The following is a 21976-nucleotide window of genomic DNA, read 5'->3' as shown; positions in this document are numbered from 1 at the left end:
TAATATTACAGGTGCCTAATACATATTTAAAAAAAATTTTAATGTGTAATTTTCTAGTGATAACTCAAAACATTAAAAATTGTATTTTTATATTCAATTTTCTAGGTGGAAAAACATGTACTGGGACACTGGGAATTATACTTGAAGACGTGAATGATAATGGCCCATTAATACTGAAACAGACACTGGTCATCTGCAAAACTGTCATGTCCTCTGCGGAGCTTGTTGCTTTTGATCCGGATGACCCTATAAACGGCCCCCCCTTTAGCTTCAGTTTGGAGGGTGATTCTGATTCAAACGTACATACAATGTGGAGGCTGACAAAAATTAATGGTATGTATTTCTAACCATTACGTTGTCCTTTTCAACATCAGGGCATCTAAAGTCCTTCTTCCTTTTTAAAATTTTTAAACTAAATTTCTTGGTGTAGCATTATATAAATTTCAGGTGTACAAAGTGTGATTTCCTCCCATCATAATATATTTGACCCCCTTTACCCTGTTCATCCTCCCCCAACCCTAACATACTTCTTTAGTATGTTCTTCTATACATAATATTCTTCTTTTTCAATCTTGAAATCGAAGAATAACGCACTATGTGAGAACCACCAATGAAAAAAGGCAGAGTTCTCAGTTTTGGTGTGGTGCAATGTGGGTCTCTGGTGCTAGGGATTCCTGTAGGAGTTACATGAATTCTTATTTTTGTTCTTGCTCCACATACACACACCCTTACAGTGGGTCTGATGTAATCACTTCCTGACTTGGGTAACTCCCACCTCCATAGATTCTTGGCATGCTAATGGTTCTATAATGGAGTCCCCATATATCAAAGTTCTGTTCTCCAGGAAGCAACTTCGAGGCAGTGTTTCTCAGGCAGAATGTTTCTTAAAGAGTTTGCTTGGAATCAGTGGCTGTGACAGGAAGGAAAGCAGGATCAGGCAAAAAGAGGTCTAGCCTCAGCTCAGGCCAAAGAACAGTCTTAGTTGACCCAATGGGGAGTCTGAGCTAATCGTCTCTGCAGAACGTCCCCAGCTTGAGTCTCTTCAATTTCTCCTTGCTCATTCAGGGGGTTGGGCTACCATGCCAGGTGTGACTTTTCACAGGAAGGCACAGTCTCTAAAGGTGCTGATTGTCTCCCAAGCTAGGAGACCAAGTCCCTGATTGCAAGGGGATCTGGGTGTGTGTCACAGTGTCCACCGTACTTTCCCTCCTCTCTCTGCTGCAGTGACTTCTGACCGTTTCTTATCTATTGTTTTCTATTTGAGACTCTCCCCTAACTTGGCTCCTAGTCTATTTCATTTCTGACTTTAAGCACAACAATAGCTATGGTGACAAGAATGGCAACAGTAAAGGGGACCTCTCTCCGCAACACCACTGCATCACTCCCTACATCAGCTCTTTTTTTTTACTCACTCCTACATCAGCTCTTAACTCGTTCTCCAGCTCCTGACCCTACTGCCCTTGGGCCATGACGTCCTGCTCTCCCTGTGCTCCAGCTTTCATGACTCATGACTCATTGTGTTTAAAATGTACTGGATAATTTTCAACCCTAGGCTTTCAACAGATATCTTCAATTTCCCATTATGGCAAATAAGAAAAAATATGTCTTGAATAAAGGGAAAGAAAACAGGATGGAGGAAGACAAAGTTATGGTGGCAAGTTAAGGTGCTGTGTCTAACATTTCAGACTATTATAAAATAATAATCTGATGAATCAGGTATAAACAAAAATATACACTAAGTAGTTATATTAAAGTTTTTAAAGCTATGATAGAAACCAATCTCTTAACAATTTTACTAGTTAGGATAGGAAGAATTTATGAACAGATAAATACATTATTACAAAAACCCAAAGACCCTTTTTTAAGAGGCATCAGAGGCAAACTTTTACTTGCAATTTGTTTGCAGCAGCTGTAGATTAGAAAACTCGGTCCACTCACATTTACAGTCCTGCAGCAGGTGTGCCGTCCCATCTGGAACACCCTGGTTAGTTCTGCCCCGGAGAAATCAATGGCATTCTCTAATGCTGGGTTTTATTTTCTTTCAGATACTGCAGCACGTCTTTTGTATCAAAATGACCCTCCATTTGGACCATATATTGTACCTGTCAGAGTTACAGACAAACATGGCCTGTCACAGGTCACGTCATTAAATGTTGTAATATGTGACTGTGTTACTGAAAATGACTGCACATTTCGTGTGGTTCCAAGGACTGGTGACGCCGAAGTGAAACTTGGAAAGTGGGCCATCCTTGCAATATTTCTGGGCATAGCCTTGCTATTCTGTGAGTCCCTTTATGAACTCAAATAATAGCCTTTAAAATAACTTTCAAGACACATTCTCAGATCAACACTGTTATCTATAACTGTGTGTATATATAGCTGTATTCTTATATAACATACAAATTCAATTTATATATTGAAAGTGCATTTATTTATAGTTCTGTTATCTCAGCATAAACCAAATTTAACACAGAAATACAACATTTAGCATGCTTTTGTGTCATATCTGGTTAAGGCAGACTTTTCGATTGCATGCTACTTTGACGCAAGCCATCATAGATGCATTTTCTGGAAAGCTGGCTTTGAATTAGTTGTCATACATTCATTACTTCACATTGTTTTATGGTGAACTCAAGTTATTTCTCTCATTCTCTAGGTATCCTATTTACCTTAGTCTGTGGGGCTTCTAGGGCAGCCAAAACCCGAGAAGCAGCACTTCCTGAGGATTTGGCCCAGCAGAACCTCATTGTGTCCAACACTGAAGCTCCTGGAGATGACAAAGTGGTAAGTAGTTTGTCTTTTTAAAATAAATACGAAGGATAAATTAGCCTATCATTATCTTTTCTGAACTAAGTCCTTTTGAAATCAGGTAACTTGCTATACATAAGATGTCATGAGTCCCATGGAACATGTGAAATGACATCGATTCCCACGGTAATAGATGACATTTCAATGTAACCATGTAGGGTTACTTAATAATAAAATCCTTTAGCATGTTGAAATGTTTCATGATTTCAATTTTAGAGCCAGTCTTTTTTACATTTTGAAACTACTGTTTGTGTTGTAAAAATGTTTCATTTAATTATTCACAGATCACTAACATAATTGTTTTAATTTTTTTCTGGCAACAGCAATAAAATGACTGTAAGCTTTGATCAGCGTGAGAAGAATTTTAATGGAGTCTCTCTGACTCTCATGTGGGTTAGAAAGGAGACTTAGGTCAAATACATGAAACAGCAAAGCTGGCAAGTGACTGCATTGACCCAGCTTTGATTTCTAGCCTGATATGTTGATGAGGAACAAGTAACTCCCTAAAAAAGCATAATTGATGATTAGAGCGGGAAAGATTTAGAAAACAAAGGATGTTGGCATCCAGGGAGGTAATGGAAAAAATAAAACTTGGGGAAAAAAATAAAAATAAAATAATACAACAATACAACATAGAAAATTAGTGGCCAAAGCTCTGGTATTCTTCTTTTCCCTGCCGATGTATTTTTATTGTTGTTGTTGTTGTTATTATTATTATTATTTTATTGTTCAAGTACAGTCGTCTCCATTTTCCCACTACCACTTTCCTCTGCCCCACCCAACCCCACCTCCTACCCTCCATCCTTCCCCCCTTTGGCTTTGTCCATCGGTCCTTTATACATGTTCCTTGATGACCCTTCCCCTATTTTCCCTCACTGTCTCCCTCCCACCTCCCCTCTGGTTACTGTCAATTTGTTCTTTATTTCAATATCTCTGGTTATATTTTTCTTGCTTGTCTGTTTCGTTGATTAAGTTCCACTTTTAGGTGAGATCATACAGTATTTATCCTTCATCGCCTGACTTATTTCACTTAGCATAATGCTCTCCAGATCCATGCATGCTGTTACGAAGGGTAGGAGCTCCTTCTTTCCTTCTGTTATGTAGTATTCCATTGTGTAAATGTACTAGTTTTTGGATCCACTCATTTACTGATGGGCACTTAGGTTGCTTCCCCCACTTGGCTAATTAGTAAATTGTGCTGCTATGAACATTGGGGTGCATAGGTTCTTATGAATTGGTGTTTCAGTAATCTTAGGGTATAATTCCAGCAGTGGAATTGCCAGGTCAAAAGGCAGTTCCATTTTTAGTGTTTTGAGGAAATTCCATACTGTTTTCCACAGTGGCTGCACCAGTCTACATTCCCATCAACAGTACACTAGGGTTCCATTTTCTCTGCAACCTCGTCAGCACTTATTGTTTGTTGATTTGTTTATGATGGCCATTCTCACTGGTGTGAAGTAGTCTCTCATTGTGGTTTTGATTTGCATCTCTCTGATGGCTAGTGATGCTGAGCATCCTTTCATATTTCTCTGGGCTCTCTGTATGTCCTCCTTGGAGAAGTATCTGTTCAGGTCCTTTGCCCATTTTTTAAATTGGGTTGTTTGTCTTCCTTGAGTGGAGTCATATGAGTTCTTTCTATATTATGGAGATCAAACCCTTGTCCATTGTATCATTGGCAAATATGCTCTCCCATACAGTTGGTGCCCTTTTCATTTTGCAGAACATGCAGAAGCATTTTATTTTGATAAAGTCCCATTTATTTACTCTTTCCTTTATGTCCCTTGCTCTATGGGATATATCAGTGAAAACATTGTTGAGTGGAATATTTGAGATTTCCCTTGCTATGTTCTCCTCTAGGACTTTTATGGTGTCACGACTTATATTTAAGTCTTTTATTCATGAGTTTATTTTTGTGTGTGGTATAAGTTAGTGGTCAAGTTCCATTTTTTTGCATGCATCTGTCCAGGTGCCCCAACACCATTTGTTGAAGAGGCTGTTTTTACTACATTTTATGCTTCTTCCCCCTTTTTCAAATATTGACCATAGAGACTTGGGTTTATTTCTGGGCTCCCTATGCTGTTCTATTGCTCTATGTGTCTGTTCTTTGCCAGTACCAGACTGTTTTTATTACTGTGGTCTTGTAATACAGTTTGGTATCAGGTATTGTGATCCTTCCTACTTTGTTCTTCTCTCTCAAAATTGTTGTGGCTATTGGGGTCATTTATGGTTCCATATAAATTTTTGAAATGTTTGTTCTATATCTGTGAAATATGCCACTGGTATTTTAACAAGGATTGTGTTGAATCCATAAATTGCTTTGGGTAGTATGGACATTTTGATGATGTTAATTCTTCCAATCACGAACACAGTCTATGCTTCCATTTATTTGTGTTTTTTTTTTAATTTCCTTCCTCAGCATTGTGTAGTTTTCTGAGTAAAAATCTTTTATATCCTTGAATGGGTTATTATTTTTATTTATTTAGATCATAAAGATTTATTATTGCAGCTAAGATTTTAATGGCAACTTTATTTCTATTATTTTTTTTTAGTTGAAGAGGAACCAGATTAGATACTAAAAAAAAAGACTGATCATTTTTTTCCTAGTCAGGTGAAGAGGATGCATTTAAACTAAGCAGGGTAAATGCATGTGAGACAGTAGTACTGGCATTCTGATTGTGAGGTGTAAGACGCTGGAAGGTTTTAAGAACTGAAGTATAGTATTCTAAGGTGTTTTTAAAGACATATATATTAAGCTTTTTTATTTGTCTCAAAGTGCAAGCCACTTGACATCTGCAATTTGCTTCTTGTATTGACCACTCCACGAATACCGGGGCTATAGTAGTTAGGCACCCAGGATTGCCAAGGCAGAATTAGTTCCTGCCCTCAGAGAGCTTACCTTCTAGCACACAAATTCAGGGCATTATCTGCAAGGTTTGTTCTTTTGCTTCTTTTCCTTTTTATTTTTTTTTTTTTGTTCTCCTCTGTATTTCTCTAATGCAAAGTCTTTTATTTCAGTGTTATGGAAATGGCTTCACATCCAATACTGTGGGCAGTTTGGGTCAGGGAATTTGTGGCACCGTGGGATCGGGAGTGAAAAATGGAGGGCAGGAGACCATTGAAATGGTGAAAGAAGGACACCAGACCTTGGAATCGTGCCAGGGGGCCGTGCATCATCACACACTGGAGTCGTGTAAGGGAGGCGGACAGCGCACCCTGGATCCCTGCAGGGGTGGACACGTGGAGATGGACAACTGCAGATCCTCACACGCTGAGTGGCGTAATTTCACTCAGCCCCGCCTCGGAGAAGTGAGTTTCCCTAAGTGTCCTACAAGTCTGCTGTGATTTCTTTTCAGCTTCCTAAATGATTATGATTTAATGGCCTGACCTTTATTTTTAATTGTTAGTTTACTAATTGGAAAATTCTTTTCCTTGATTTTGATTTAGTTGTATTCAGATGTGAAGTGGACCTTTCCCTCACATGTTGTTAGGCTTTTAGTTCTTATTGAAATAATGTGAGATATTTTTCTCATGATATTTTGTTAATATTTCCCACCTGCCAAGTCGAATCTTAGAAATCAAAAGTATGATTCCAGACAATTCCAGCCTGTACAGTCAGTATGTGAACCCAGAAAGATCTGAACCTGTGTCAATTTGGGGTCGGTTTAAGGGATGCATTTCACTTTAGACATAATTTTGAAAGGGAAAGTCATGATTTACAATGACACCTGTGTGCCTGAGCCACATGTATGGCTTTTAGAAACATGCTATGTAGTGAATTTACAGTGTGATTTATGATACAGACCAATCGTATGCATTTTTTATATGTAGGAATCCATTAGAGGACACACTCTGATTAAAAATTTAACAATCAAAGGTAAATCAAAGCCATTATTTTTATGTTAGTAAGTTCTGGTGTTTAAAATCACAATAATAAAATGTGTTGTGTTTTCCCCTTCGGCAGAAGGTGCAGTTGTGTAATCAGGGTGACAATCACAAACACACCCAAGACTACATCCTTACCTACAACTATGAAGGCAAAGGATCCATGGCCGGTTCTGTAGGCTGTTGCAGCGACCAGCGAGAGGAAGATGGACTTGAATTTTTGGATCATTTGGAACCCAAATTTAGGACACTAGCAGAAGTGTGCATAAAGAGATGAGTGCACCGTTAATAAGTCTACAAAAGCCAGTGACTTTTTCACCATTTCTTTTTTTTAAATTGAAAGTCATTAAAAAATAGAAGACACTATGCTTGGGACTACCCCTTTGTTTTGATGGGATATCTTTAGAGAAATGCACATTTACTGAGAAATGCTATAAATAAGTGCACATATTCCCAATTCTTAATGTAGTTTTCGATTACTTGTCTTCCACCCAAGGAGACCTACAGAAATGGAAAATTTCAGGAAGTCTGCATTATTGTTTACATTTGGGTTTGGTGACAACAGCCAATCTATAGTGCAATCAAATATAATTAAAGTCTATATCATAGACTACTTAAAGTATAACCTAATAGAAAATTATAGAGATCTTGCTTTAACGTGATCTCTAACTACCCTGTTATGTAATTGTTTGGGAGGTGCTTAAAGACCGTTGTTCTCCAAGCATTCTTGATATTGTTTTATTCTTATAACAAGACCTTTCTTCATAGTGCAGAGGGAGATTCCCAACCAGGCATTGGCTGTTGGACCAATTCCATTTTGGTGGAGTTGAGCTTCGGTGTTGTGTTCTATATAAAACCTTGCAGTGAATCGACATTTCTTCTGTTACTCACCTTGTCAGCAAAATTAAAGTTCAAAAAATTCTTCAATAATTTATTTTTAATCCTGCAAAGTTTTAGTGTATCTCTCTCTGTCCCCCTCCCTCCTCCTCTCCTCCTCCCTTTCTTTCTCTCCCTTTTCCCCTCTCCTTTTGATTTCCCCATGCCTTTCTCTCCTCTTTGTTTTTTAAAATTCTTACTTGGGTTGGAAAATCGAAATATTTTTAAAAGCCATCATGGTTTTTCTTCTCTTAAAAAGTGAGTTATTCTGTTTCTCTCTTATGTGAGGGCATGCATTCTTGGTTTCCCTTAAAAATCATTGTAATGGTGACTTTATTGTTTGAAATATCTCGGTGTTTGCTTCAGTATCTATTCAACAAAGAACCTTTAATATTGCTTTGAAATTGTAGAAATATGTGATTTTTTAAATTAGATGCAGCATTCTATGTGAACAAAAGGAATGGTATAATTAAAATTGGGATGTGGCTATTTTTGTATATAATAGAATATTTATAGTTCATATCTTTAATACAAGGATATAGTTTATAAATGTAATATAGTGATGGTTTTTAAAGTAAGCTTTGAAATACAGGGATTGTGAAAGCTCTCTAAAACAGCTATTTTATAACTTTTTAGGTGACTTGACTAGTCATACCTGTGTGTTTGTAAAGTTATTTTTTAATATTTTAAGATTACAGTTTTTAACAATGTAGAGCAAACTATTTAAATTTTGAGACAATAAGACAAAATTAAACTTAATAGTTAACCAAATTCCAGGCCAGTTTTCATGGCTAATTTCAATTCATGAATTTTCTATATATGCTAACTATATGGACATTTTAAATATATTTCTAATACCTATGATTATTAGTAATATGCCTATCTTGAATTTACAAGGTTGGCTTATAACAATTATTTTTAAGGATTCACATTGGGTAATTATTCAATAATCAATTTATATTTTCAATAGTTTCATTACTGCTCAGTCAAATATACTATTTCTGTTATTTTTAATAAATTATGTATAGAATTATTGTATATTACTGGTTATGAAAAAGTAAATCAAGTAGTTTTTAAAAATTAGTTTGAGATTGTTAATCATGGGTGTGATATTAGCTTATGAGATTTTATTTTCTTACTTGGATAAATGAGTCTATTTGGAATCCTGTTACATATTTTTTAGAATCTTAAAGTTTGATTTGATCCATTGTTATAATTTTTCTGTTCTAAAGGCTGTGATACTATGAGATATTGGTTAAGTTGAATAATTTCTGTTGTGTCTGTTTTTATTTTATCATAAAATGGGGAATAATAACAGAACTCCTTTCCTAGGATGACTGTAAGACATTTGAATAAACAATGGGTTTTAAGCGTGAAAGTCACTCAGAGTGATGCACCTGAAAGACACTCCTAATAATACTAAACGACTTTAAGTAAGTCACATGTACAACTTACTTCATATTAAGAAAATAAGAGAATGGGAAGGGTTTTTTGATTTTAGAATATTTGTCAACTGAGTGTGTATCTCATCATAATGTTCACTTGACTGGGTATCATATATTTGATGGTTCAGAACGTGTATTACAAAGGTGGCTGAAGCATATGGGATTGCCTAGTTTGAAATACTGGGAAACTAGAAGCATCTCCACTTCTTAAAATGGGCACTAATTCTAAAGCCCTATAAAAATACACATGCATAGATCCCTTCTGTCGAGCTATTCCTGAGCTGTTCTCCCAACTGTCCTGCTGGGAAATTGCTCAGAGGCAAGACCAGAGACACCAAAAGGTTGGACACCCTGCTCTTAACATTTGAGAACCATTGATTGGGGTTCATAATAGCGTTTATGTCATTGTTCGGAAGTTTATGAAACTGAAATATTTTGTTTACTTCTTCATATAAGATACATTAAGCAAAATAACAGAAGTGTACCAAAGAATTAAAACATCGATTAGTAAAATCCCACAGTTTCAGTCAATTAGCTAGTTCAGAATGTTCTTTGTACTCCATGGTTGCTTCTCACCACACAGAGGTGAACTGGAAACACAGCCTTAATTAAGGTGGGACCTTGGGACCAGCATACTTAGTAAACACTCAATAAAAATAAACTCATTTTGCCACATAAATGCAGCTAGCCAATAAGACACATACCGATTATGTCACATATATTCCAAAAACAAATCAAGATTGTCAGAGCTCCAGAGAGAAATGGGGTTAGGAAGGTCAACACTGAGTACAGCAGGTGACTCTGTCCACGAGGGGCAGCTGCGCGGCAGTACCGTGCTGTCTCATGGAAGCTCCATGAGGCAGGGTGACAGGCTCATTGCGGGACTACAGAGGCCAGGACTTCAGAGGGGCCTATGAAACAGGGAAGGGATGTGGGTGGCATGGGGTGGGGAAAGAGTGAAGACTTTTCAGTGCAAAGAATATTCCTGTGTGAAAGATGACCAACTGGACAATTTCTAAAGACCAAGGACAGATGGGGAAGCTGTAGAGAATAAGTTCAGAAAGCCAGAAATGAGAGGAGGGGTCAAAATATAGAGCTTTGATGCAAAATTACCAGTCAAATCAGGCAAAAGGAATTTATCTTCAGGAAGTAAAATAATGGTGCAAATATTTCACACACATGCAAAGATGCTTATTTATGGGGCGTTAAATATGTGGGTAATGGGAAATAAACTAAATGTCCCATCATAGGAAAGTAAATGGTTTGCAATACATTATTGTGATCCAATGCACCATAACTGAGGGTAATGGATATAATGATCATGGGCATCCAGAAAGACAGGGATCCAAATTGCAACTTTGCTCTCACTACCCGAGGGATCTTGCTTGGTAAGTCACACAGATTTCTTACATATAAAATGAGGATGAACTAGGATAAATGAGATGAATAAAAGAGCTTTATGCTTGACTCATCACATAAACAGTAGCTGTTATTATTGTGATAATGATAATGGAATATCATCTAATCACTTTATTTTGAAGATGAACAAGAAAAAGCATAAAATATAGTATAATCCCAAATTTATATAAATGTAAGACTGTATATAATAAACTGAAATACTAAATGATGATCTCTGGGTGATAGACATATTTTTTTCATTATATGTTTCCATTTTACAATGAATATTATTTGTAAAATCAGGAGGAAATTGACATAAAGAAATAAAGAGCAAAATTAAAAATCTCATAGACTTTAGGTGTCTTGAAGATTTAAGACCTTTGAAGAAAAATCTTTTTATTATGTTAAGTCTAAAATGAACACACTATATTTAGAGTAAATATAAATAAAAACTAAAACAAGAAAAATATTGTATCATATTATTATAACTGAGTGCACTTGTACACTTGTGATCTTAGAATTTTACTTAACACACTTAGGGTTTGTCATCAGTGAAATTTGTAATCAATTTACGAGAACAACCAATTTACAAGAAATGTCCAATGAAATATTTAATAATCAATTTAAGTAATCAATTTACTAGAAGTGCCAGATGGAATATTTCAAAGAATGTTTGCATGAGTGCAAGTGTGAACCAAGTAAAATGTTTATTTTGTAACAAAACAAGCTGCTTCCTACTTCTGTCATAGACACGATCAAAGTTAATCTTTCTACAGTGAATACCATGCAAAGCCTGCATTAGTTTTTAAACATTGTGGCATGATCTGCTCTGGAGGCTGAACTTTCTTATTTTTAATGAAAAATAGTGGTCATTTTCTAATTTTGATGTTTCCTTTATTCCATAAAAATTTTTTGTATAAACATTAATTTAAATTCCTCTTTTGTGCATAACACATATGGAAATCTTATGAGGATACATGTCATTTTTAAAAACTCTACATAATAAAAGTATTTCTAAAACTCTCCAAATAGTTCACTGATTCTTCACAAGCCTTCAGAAAATAAGTTCTTTGACAATAAAAGATTTGGATAATTTCCTAGAAACTAGAATAGGATTTAGCTTGCAGATACAGTTCTGTTTGCTATGATTATAATTTAGTGCACTATTTCTTCCAATAGTAATAATAATCTAAACCCTTCCAATATATTTTAGGTTTAAGTAGGGAAAAAGAAGAACACTATTGGTTTGGTTAATAGATTATTTTATCTCCATAATATTTTTAAAAGAAAAAATAAGCATTTAAAATTTTAGGTTTTTATTTTAACTTAGACCTCAGCTCTTTAGGTCTTTAGGTAGATCACTTAATTCTTTCTTTGGTATCTGTTTCTTCAATGAAATGAAAAGTTAGACCAGATTAAATGCATAGTCCCTTTGTTACAATTTTTTTATGATTCTATGTTAATTAAATATCAGTGAAATGGTCATTCAGTATTAGTAAAATAAACTTTCCCCAAGTCAAGATGTGTGGTGTTTAGGGTTGTAAATCAAGGTAAGGGCAAGGGTAACTGGATTAGCTTGGTGTTGGCACCACGTCTACCTGAAGCTGATAACATGTCTTTAAGGGACTAATGCCCAGGTTCCTGTCTCCCACCAGGGACTCTTCACAAGCTTCAGTTTGTATCATATGTCTGAATATACACCCAAAACACAATTACTTAAGAAGTTGCCTTTTGCTTTTTCTTCCCCCCCCACCCCATATCCTTTGAGAAAGGTTCCCATAGTATTTTTGGGCAATTTTTACTTTCTTACCCTATCACTTTTTTCATAGTCTCATTGACCTCATCATTTCTTTCCTTTCTCAGCTTAAATTTATTCGTTCATTGCTTGACTCTATTTCACCATAGCCCCCAGCCTCCTTTCCCTTCTCCTTTGTAACCACTTGGTAAAACTCTGTCACTGAATATATCCCATTTACCACCTATTTTATGACTTTCACTTGAGCTCTGAAATAATGGATCAAAAGAAAAAACATTTAACTGTGCTGACACTCAGTCCTGACATACAGTTCCACCCTGTTATCTCATTTAAGGCCTTTTCGAACAGCCAGTTGGTTGAGACACAAGCAATTAATTTGAGGGGTAGCTACTTGCATTATTAATAAACAAACACTAGTTGTATAATACACACAGAAATAGTAAGTAGTGTTTGTGAAACTCTTGTTCCAGATTATATACATGAATTGTGTACCACCTCACAACATTAAAAATACTTCTTATTGTAGATTTGAATCAACAATTCAAAACACAGATATAGTCATTTTAAAATTTTATACCTGCTCTCTACTCACATCTTTAATTCACCTTCTTCAATTAGCAAATAACTGCATCTGATTTCAGTGACACCTAGAAACTGAAGAGAACTTCTTTATCTTTCCACCACTTACTACAACAGGCTACCAATAACTATACCTTATACTTGGACCTTCATCCTCTATAATGGGTGAACTTTCTCTGCTTCTACTTAAGGCAACCTCTCCATTAACACACTGGTTCCCATGACCTTTTACTTCCTCAAGATCTTTGTCTATGAAATTAAACCTGTCTTGTACATCATTAATTATCCACTCTTATCTGGATCATTCCCATTAATAAGCAGAAATGCTTAATACAAGTAATAGTATATAGTGCAATATACACTAGTATATATACTTTATATGTATATACTATATAGAGAGAGTATATATATACTATATACATGTTAACTAGTTTGTATAGTGCCATATCCTCTTATAAGAACTGTACATATGTTAATTATCTTTATTCTCACTCAAATTAGAAACTATTGGTCCCATTTTATGGATGAGAAAACTGAGGCACAGAAACATTAAATAACTAGCTGAGCGTAGCTGGATGAGGATGTGATAGAACATGTATTTGAACTAGTCAATCTGATGCCAGACTTTATGTTCTTACCCACTACACAATTTGCTTCTTTCATGTGAATAAAACTTGTTGATCTCATGGTGTCCAACTATTGCCTCATTTCTCTGGCTTGCTTTATAGAAAAACCTATATAACAGAGACCCAAATGATACTGTTACAGACGATCCACGGGACCGCCAGGTTTCTGTTTGTTAAAGTGATGCTCCAATGATTCCTCACTTTTTGGTATCTGTTATTGGGTAATCTCCTCCTCTGGAGTGAGGACTGGACATGTGAGTTGCTTCTAGTCAACAGAATACAACAAAGGTGATGGGATGTCACTTCCGTGATGATGTTATAAGACATTCCATTTTAGCAGACTGGAGGAACAGGTTCTCCTTGCTAACTTGCAGCCTGCGGCCAAATTATGGAGGTCTGTGTGACAAAGAACTGGACTGGCCTCTAGAAACTGCAGGAGGCTGTGGACTTAAAGGTGGCCACCACTCAACAGCTAACAAAAAGTAGCCCCTCAGTTACACAGCCATAAAGAAATCTGCCAAGAATCTGAATGAACTTGGAAGTGGATCCTTCCCCCGTTTAACCTGTAGATGAAAATGCAGCCCAACCAACACCAACTCCAGCCCGGTCATACTGACACAGAACACCTGTCTAAAGCCATGCCCAGACATCTGACACACACTGTGGATAGCGAATGCGTGTTGCTTTAAGCTTCTCTGTTTGTTTGTGGTAGCTTAGAATTACTTGGTTATACACTGTCTTTCCAGAACACAACTCTGAAGTGCAGTCTACCTCATTTCTTACAGGATCAACAGCGGGATGGAGCCCACCACATTAATCAACCCAACACTCTAGAGCACACCCTTTATTGACTTTTATATTTTCCCACTCTCACTTTCTTATTCTGTGATTCTACCTCCAGGATTATCCTCCAATAGACTAGCTTCTCTCACATCCAAGTTTCAGCCTCTGTTGTTAAGGAAACCAAAATGTGACAGGTACAAAGAAGAAATGACCTGAGAAGGAGTTGCGTCTGTCTTTATTTCCTTCTCGCTTCACTTAGTCTGTCTTTGGCTCTCAGCAATCATGACTCTTTCACCACTAATCCAAGAAAACACTTTCCTCCTCATTGCCCGTGACTTCTTCATATCCAATTCAATGGCCAGTTTTCAGCCCTAATCTTACTTGATTTTTCAAAAACCTATGCCACCGTTACTTACTTCTTTCTTGTAGACAAGACTGTCTTTCCTTGGTTTGTGGGATGCAGAGTGTCCCCCTCACTCGTCAGTCCTCCTTAGTTTGGGAGAATCTGGTTCTTCTTTCCCTCCTGGTGTTTTGGGGGTACATCAGGGATCTGTCTTCACTCCTTTTCTACATTTTAGCTTTTAGGCTCAAAGTTTTAAATTAAATATATATATATAAAGTTTGAGACATCTCAAATTTTACATGCCCTATAAAAAACCTTGGTACCTTAACCCAAACTGATTCCTCTCCCAATAGTCCTCATTCATTCAATCATTCATTTATTTACTCTGTTCTCACTGATGCTCAGTCCAAAGTCCTTTGCAGGCATCCAGATTTTAAAGTTATATCACAAATCCAATTTTATCACTAGTTCTATCACTACATTTATAGGTTAAACCACCATTAACTTTGGCCTGAACTACTATATCTGCCAGTATTACCTTCTACCATCTGTTTTCCTGTAGTGATTTATAAAATCCATAAATCAGATCTTGCCTGCTCCTCAAAGTTGTTCAGTGGCTTTTTGTCGGGGGGCTTTAATGCAGCCCCCCAGGTTCCGCCACGGATGAAGAAAAAGACTACCAAGACATGATCTGCTTGGGGAGGAAAGGTGGCCGTTTCTCTCAGGGGGAGAAGGGCCCAGAGCCTCTCTCTCCAGGGGCTTTTATTAGGTTCATTCGCATAGGAATACAGATAAAGCTCATTGATCATTGTCAGTCAGTAAGGGTTAAACAATACAAGATTTACAGAGAACTCTGAGAGGTTATTCTGAGTTACAGCCAATTAGTTAGAGGGCCATAAAACTTTAGGCGCCAGACTCATCTCAGGTCTGGACCCTTATCTCTTAAACTGAGGGTACAAATTAAGTAGGTTTCACAGCAATGCATGTATTTTTGTTAGGCCTGATTCCCCAGGGGATCCGCCCCTCCCAGCACAGGACTGCACTGCCCTCTGTTATTGCTTCAGGCTTAAGTCAGGCAAGGGAAGTAAGGCAGCCAAGAGATTAGGAGACTTCTTGCAGACAGAATGAGGACTCAGGCTATTTTAAAGCCGAGGGGTGAGGGTCCATCACCCCCTTTTTCCACAGCCCCCCGAGTCCTTCCCTGCAGGCCTCTTTTGTGACCAGAACCTGTCTTAGGTTGATCTTCCCTTGAGGATTCTTACCCATCATTGGCTAACTGGCCAAGCTCAGGGCCAAGCAGGGTGAAGTGGGCAGAAGTGGCACTTCTGCCAGGGAGACAAGCTTTGTCTCCTTAGTGGCTTATGGTCCCAACTCTGACTCAGCCTTAACCATGAGGGGTTACAGCCTCTGAAACCAGGCAGGGCGGTTCGCACCAGCTTCTTATGAACAAATGGGATTACAATAAAAACTAAACTCTTTACAAGGACTATGAGATTTTTTTTTAATTGTTGCTTCTTTTCACCATTTCATGTGCCAGCTCCCCTCACTCAACTCCAGAATCACTTGGCTTGTCTCTGTTCTCTGAACACACTGAGCTTGTTCTGACTTTCAGGCTTCTGCACTTGCTGTTCCCTCAGGCTAGAATGCTTTTCCTCCAGATCATTGGTCCCTTCTGCCATACAGGTCTCCAGCCAAAGTTCACATCTCAAGAAAATTTTCCCACATAGCATCAATAAAATAAATACTCACTTCTCAGGTTATTTAAACTAGCTTGGGTGTCAGAACTGTTTGGCCTTCTGAAAAGAGGCATGCATGAAAACTTGTGGCTCCAGGAACCCTGCCTTCACCACTGTCAATCACATGTGACATAAGAGCATTTGCATTGTCTCAGTCGAGAAGGTGGGATGGAAAGGCAAAAAGTCAGTAAAGCATGAGCTAAAGGGAAAGATTCAAACTCTAAAACAAAAGCAAAACACATAACCTCCAGGTAGAGATAGATGAGTAGAGCTATCTCAAAGAGAATTAGGGTTTTGTTTCAACACAGGCATAAATTTCTGATTAATAACATGTTGCATTGCAGTACTTTGTATGCAGGCAATGGAAGAGCCTATCTTTTTCTCAAGTTTACTGTGCATGATGCTAAAAGTCTTACAAGATAGCTTTACTGTCCAAATGGGAAAAGAATACTAAAATAATAGGGGACTTCTTTTTTTGTCTCTTTTATTTTTTAGACAGAGGGGAAGGGAGGGAGAAAGAGAAGGAGATTAACATCAATGTGTGGTTGCCTCTCACATGCCCCCAAATGGGGACCTGGCCTGCAACGTAGGCATGTGCCCTGACTGGGAATAGAACTGGTGATCCTTTGGTTCACAGGCCGGTGGACATCAAAGTAAATTGTGAGAACTGTGTCTATTGTAAGCAGAGGAAAATCTAAATCACATAGTTTATCTGGAAATCATTTAAAACACCAAGCCCAAGAGTTAAAATAAATATTCTTATCTCTGAGATGGGAAAGCAGAACCACTGGAAGCTTACTAGTCACGAATATTTCACCAAGGACAAGAAACATCTAGGTTTGAATGGGTGTGTGGGAGAAATACTTCCTTGATATATGCTCCCACTGGAATTTACTTAAATCAAGGGAGAAACTTTGAAAATAAGAATAAAAGAGTCCAGATAAAAGCAGCCAATGAGGGGCCAGAAATTACAGTATATTTCATTATGCTCACCATGTAAGTAGCCTTAAGCCTTTCTTGTTAAAGTACAGATTGGACAGATTACAAAGATGCTGTAATGAGTGCTAAAGAAATGGGGGATGGAGATGTTGCTTCTAACTCAAAATAAAACATAAAAAAAAAAAAAAAAGAAAAACCTGCATCTTAGGAAACCCCAAGGCTTGAATTCCTTCAAAACTTGTCTCACAATTCCATGGGTTTTATAATCATATTTCTGGGTGAGTAAAGAGCCTCCTAAAGGGCCTAAGGAGAAGGGTAAGTTCGAGGTCATTGGTCAAACTTGGAGAAAAACCCGCATATTCCTGGCTAACTGCCATAGTACAGTTCTTCCTTCTTCTGTGAACAGACGAGTTTGGAAACAATCACCGGGAGAGCTGGTGGGGAAAGGCTCAGACCACCTTAATTCTTGTGTATTCTTGTCACTTTTCAGTATCTCTCTGGAGCAAGAAGACCTCACTGTTAGTGTTCCAGATGAGAAAGGAAGTGTTGAGATTGGGTGACATCAGTGTCAATTGTCCTGGGATTATTACAGGGAAAGGCAGATCACCGTAAAGGAGAAAAAAATGCCCATAACCACATCCATGTGCTTGCCATTCTTAATTTCTTTTGGTCCCCCCATTGTAGGGTGAGAGGAGTGGGGGGAGGCTGTGGTCTCCAGTCTCTGCTAGACTTTTGGAACAGAACAGCAGTTGAGGTCGGATAATTCATCGTTAGACGGTTGAGAAGCTCCTCCAGATAACATCTGATTGCTACTTAATGTTGTCCTGAGTGGGAAATAACTTTTCTGGTGCCTGCCTACATTCTTACTAAAAATATAATTAGCACCTCATTTTAAAAAATGTTCAAGCAGGATCTCTGTATTAGGGTTGTGGTAGAACAGGTATCTGATGTAAACTTACACAGACATGTGCAAGCTAACACTAGACCTTGTCAATTAGGGAAGTGTGTGGCTTACCATAACACTAAAAGGCAAACAGAAGATGCTTGAAAGCAATGTAAGAGGCATTGTTGAGGCATTGGCCTGCTCAGTAGCTAATTGGAGGAAAGCCACTCCCCATCTAATAAGAGAAGGGCTTGGTAACAGAACAGGCTGAAAAGAAAAGTCAGGATTAATAAATGTTGAATAAATAATAAATATAAATCAATAATATTTGTGAATATATAATTAAGTCAATAAAATAGTTAATACACATAAATTCACAAATACTGACTTAAATACTTTAGTGCCCATGAGGAACTGGTGGGAAAAGCTGCTTCTCTACTTCTGAGTTAGTTGATAGGCATTTCGGCTACAGGATTTGCCACTTCTCAAGCTGACGGGGAGGGAAGGCCCACCTAAACTTCTGGGAAAAAGGCAGCTGATGAGGCAGTGACTCAGAGAATGAGGTGGGGATAAATGACACCTGGGATCTGGAAGTCAGCCCACTCACACCTGCAGCCTTCGTGCTTGAGCAATGCCCTTTGCACAGACAGATGCACACATGAGCGCCTGGGGTCATGAGAACATCCAGGACAAAGGACAGCCTCACCCAGTGGGAGGGGATTTTCATCCGAAGGAAGCCGAAGTGGAGGATTATGAGATGATTCCAAAATGAGAAGAACTGAGAATTCACCCTGTGTCAGGGCTTTGTCATACTGCTTTTAAGAATTTATCGCTCACACAATGACCTTTTGTTGTGGGTGTGGAAACCACTATCCCTTCCAGCCCTTGAGAAGTCACTTGGAGACCACTCCTCCCTCCTTAAAAGGCCTGTTGGCAGAAGAGACAATACTTGTAAATGCACCAGAAGATTTTAGGGGAGGAAGAGGAAACCACTGTAACAGTTCTGAAATCATTAATTCACAGGGAGAGACTGCAAGGGAACCGTTCTGATCCTGGCACACCCTCTGTGGATTAGACTGTGGCCTAGTGTTACCTCAATTGAATAATTCTAAATTTGAGAAATGTACAAGCATCTGAATTTGGTATGATTGTTGCCAAGGTTACAGTGAAAGGCCACACCTCTGTGGATGAAAGTGAGTTTTCTCCTGAAGGGAATGGACGGTTTCACTGCCAATCACTCTGGGCAGAAATTAATCATAGGATGAGAACTGAGAACCTAGCCCAGAAAAGGAGGAAGGAGAAACTTCTCTTCCCTGAGAGGCCAGGGGTCATTTTGGTCTAGACGGGAGGTTCTCTGTGTTGTCTGGACCGTTTCCATGAGGGTAGAAGTAGATCTGGGTAGGGAGCTTCCCATGGGGAGACAGAAGAGGACAAAGGCAGAGATTCTAGGAGGCCTTTTGTTTTGGGCAGCAATGCAGTATTATAGGTTACTATTGACTTCAACATTCTGTTATCTCCAAGTTTTCAGTGGTCTTTTAAAATGACCAGAAAGTCATGGCTATTATCAGTGGTGCTTTGGGAAATTAGCTGAGGGCCCCTAGTCACACTTTGGGAAGGTGGTACGGGAACAGCACGGTCCCTCCTGGAAGCCAGAGTGGCAGTAGCAGAGGAGGTCCAAGAGGAGGAAAGCAGCGGCTGGGAAGAGCCCTCTCCAAAAGAGCAAGTGCATTTACACTGAAGGCAACTAATTTCTAAAATCTGCAAGGGCTCCTCACATCTGATTTCACATCCGTGCAGTCCTCCTCACTGTTGTTCCAAGTAATGTGTTTGATTACTGTTTATCACTCTATTTATCCTAAATATTCTAAAAGTGATTTTGAGTCACCTTCTCATATAAGAATGCATATTGTGTCACAAGGACTATTCAAACCAGTCTTTTACTTGGTTCTAAGCTTATTTTCATCGTATTTCACTTTCATTACTAGAAAATTGGTCCAGACATCATATAGTTGCTCTGGTTGTATTCCTTAGGTGTGTTGGAGGAGACTCACACTTGCCATATCACTACGCATGTAAGTCACAGAGGTGAGTAAGTGAGTAAGACCAGCACCTGTTGACATTGGCACTCATTTGCGTGAGGCACCTTGGCTCACTGGGCCAGGAGTCAGCAACCACTGCCTACGGTCATTATCCTGTCTGAGGCCAGAGCTTCCTCCTCGGTACAGAGAACTCTTCTTCATGGTCTCAAGTTTGCTTTCTACTGGACATTTTACAGTTCACCTGGATTCCTGAAGTTTTGTACCTCTGCATAAAATCACTTCCCATTTTTGATCTTTTATTATTGTTGCTCTTACCCTTCAAACTAAGAAAATAACAAGGGAAAATAAGTTTCCCCCCATCCCCCGATTTTTTAATATAATTAGTGGCTTCAAAGGACTTTGTATTTTGGGAGAAAAGGTATTAAAATAAAGACACTTCAGAAAAACTTTTATATGCTTTATGATGCCCCATAATGATTTAAAATTAATTCCAGTTTTTACTATATTCAAACTAACACTCATATTTTAAATAAATTTGCAAAAAAAAACAATTTTAAATTATTATTTACATGGGAAAAACAAAAGCAGTTTAAGTTTATCTCCAAGTCATATTTATATGATAATTATGACTGTCTATAAAGATTCTTCTCTAAATTATAAAAATGCATTGCTTTTTATTAAGACTTAGATTAATATTCTCATGATGGACAACTACATTCTGTAACACAGGGAATTTTAAGATAATTACTAAAACTATATCCAATCACTATTCAGTGTTTATACTGTACTTAGAATTTTGCAATATAAGTGAAAAATATCCCAGTTTGCTTTATTACAGTATTTCTAGAATAGATTTTGATAACTTTTATTTTTTTAAGGCTAACAATGAAAGCTCAGCATATTGTCAGTAGGCTTAATCTCAATGACACGACAGATAAAACAGGCAGATAATAGTTATCTTAAGAGTTTCAGTCGCTTGGAGGGCAGTAATAACCAGGTCAGACTCACTCTAGTAGATACATTTAAAGTCACTGAAAACTAGAATGAAGGCAAACATTCCAAAGAGTTTAATTCCTTAAGTAGTAAGGGAAAACAAAGCTTACAGTATCCAAGTATCAAAGCTTAAACAGGTTCATGAATGAAATCAAGTTCATTAGTTCACCAAAAGTGGTAATTCTGTAACTGGAGTTAGTACCCTTTGTATAGATTGAGTGGGATGATCTTTCTTGTTTTCCAGGATAAAATTTCACTCCTCGGCTTGGTTTGTCATGGGCCCGTTTTTCTAACCTGGTTCCTCACCACAGGAGTTTTGTCCACAGGTTCTGGAGGAACTTCTTTCTGTTTCCTCTGCATGGGAAGTCCTCGCGAGACTCTCCGTAGCTTTGCCAGTGCTGTTGTTGTTGCCTTTCCCTTCCTTTTTTCTCTGTTGGGTCTTACTCAAGCATCATGTCTCATAGTTCGGAGGCTGAGGGCCCAAAGTCAAGGTGCTGGCTGATTTGATTTTTAGTGAGAGCTCTCTTCCTTGACTGCAGACAGCTGCCTTCTCTAGGTGTCCACACAGGAGATAGAGAGTGGGAAGAAGCAGGGGATGGGGGCGAGGATCAAATCTCTGTTCTCTGGTGTGTCTTCTCATTAGGACACTAATCCCATCAGATCAGGACCGCACCTATAAGACCTCATTAACCCTGATTACTTTCTTATAGGCCCTGACTCCAAATGCAGTCATACTGGGTGTTCAGGCTTCAACTTTTGAGTTTGAGGGAGCACAATTTATTTCCCAGTATCACTTCTGTTATGGGAAAGCCATAATGCTCTTGTGTTCCTGAAAGCTGGCCAGAATGGGCGTTAAGAGGCTTTCCCTCGGGTTGTGGGTGAGGGTGAAG

The 21976-nt window shown here is 38.2% G+C and overlaps 1 protein-coding gene across 2 annotated transcripts in view; it reads left to right on the top strand.

The window, feature by feature from the left end:
* The window catches only part of DSC2 (desmocollin 2), a 33716-nt gene extending 24772 nt beyond the window's left edge, over positions 1-8944 (top strand). The window contains exons 12-17 of one of the 2 annotated variants that reach the window (XM_045187885.2): positions 106-333; positions 2046-2282; positions 2657-2784; positions 5824-6114; positions 6637-6682; positions 6770-6922. In XM_045187885.2, coding sequence (XP_045043820.2) covers positions 106-333; positions 2046-2282; positions 2657-2784; positions 5824-6114; positions 6637-6682; positions 6770-6786 — 947 coding nt within the window. In that variant the 3' untranslated portion in view covers positions 6787-6922. Of the gene's footprint in view, positions 1-105; positions 334-2045; positions 2283-2656; positions 2785-5823; positions 6115-6636; positions 6683-6769 lie in introns of both variants that reach the window. The other variant, XM_024580532.4, reaches the window with a different exon arrangement.
* Positions 8945-21976: the final 13032 nt, after the last annotated feature.

This window comes from Desmodus rotundus, chromosome 10, assembly GCF_022682495.2.
Source record: "Desmodus rotundus isolate HL8 chromosome 10, HLdesRot8A.1, whole genome shotgun sequence".
Classification (NCBI taxonomy): Eukaryota; Metazoa; Chordata; class Mammalia; order Chiroptera; family Phyllostomidae; genus Desmodus; species Desmodus rotundus.
This window is presented reverse-complemented; position numbering and strand designations above follow the sequence as displayed.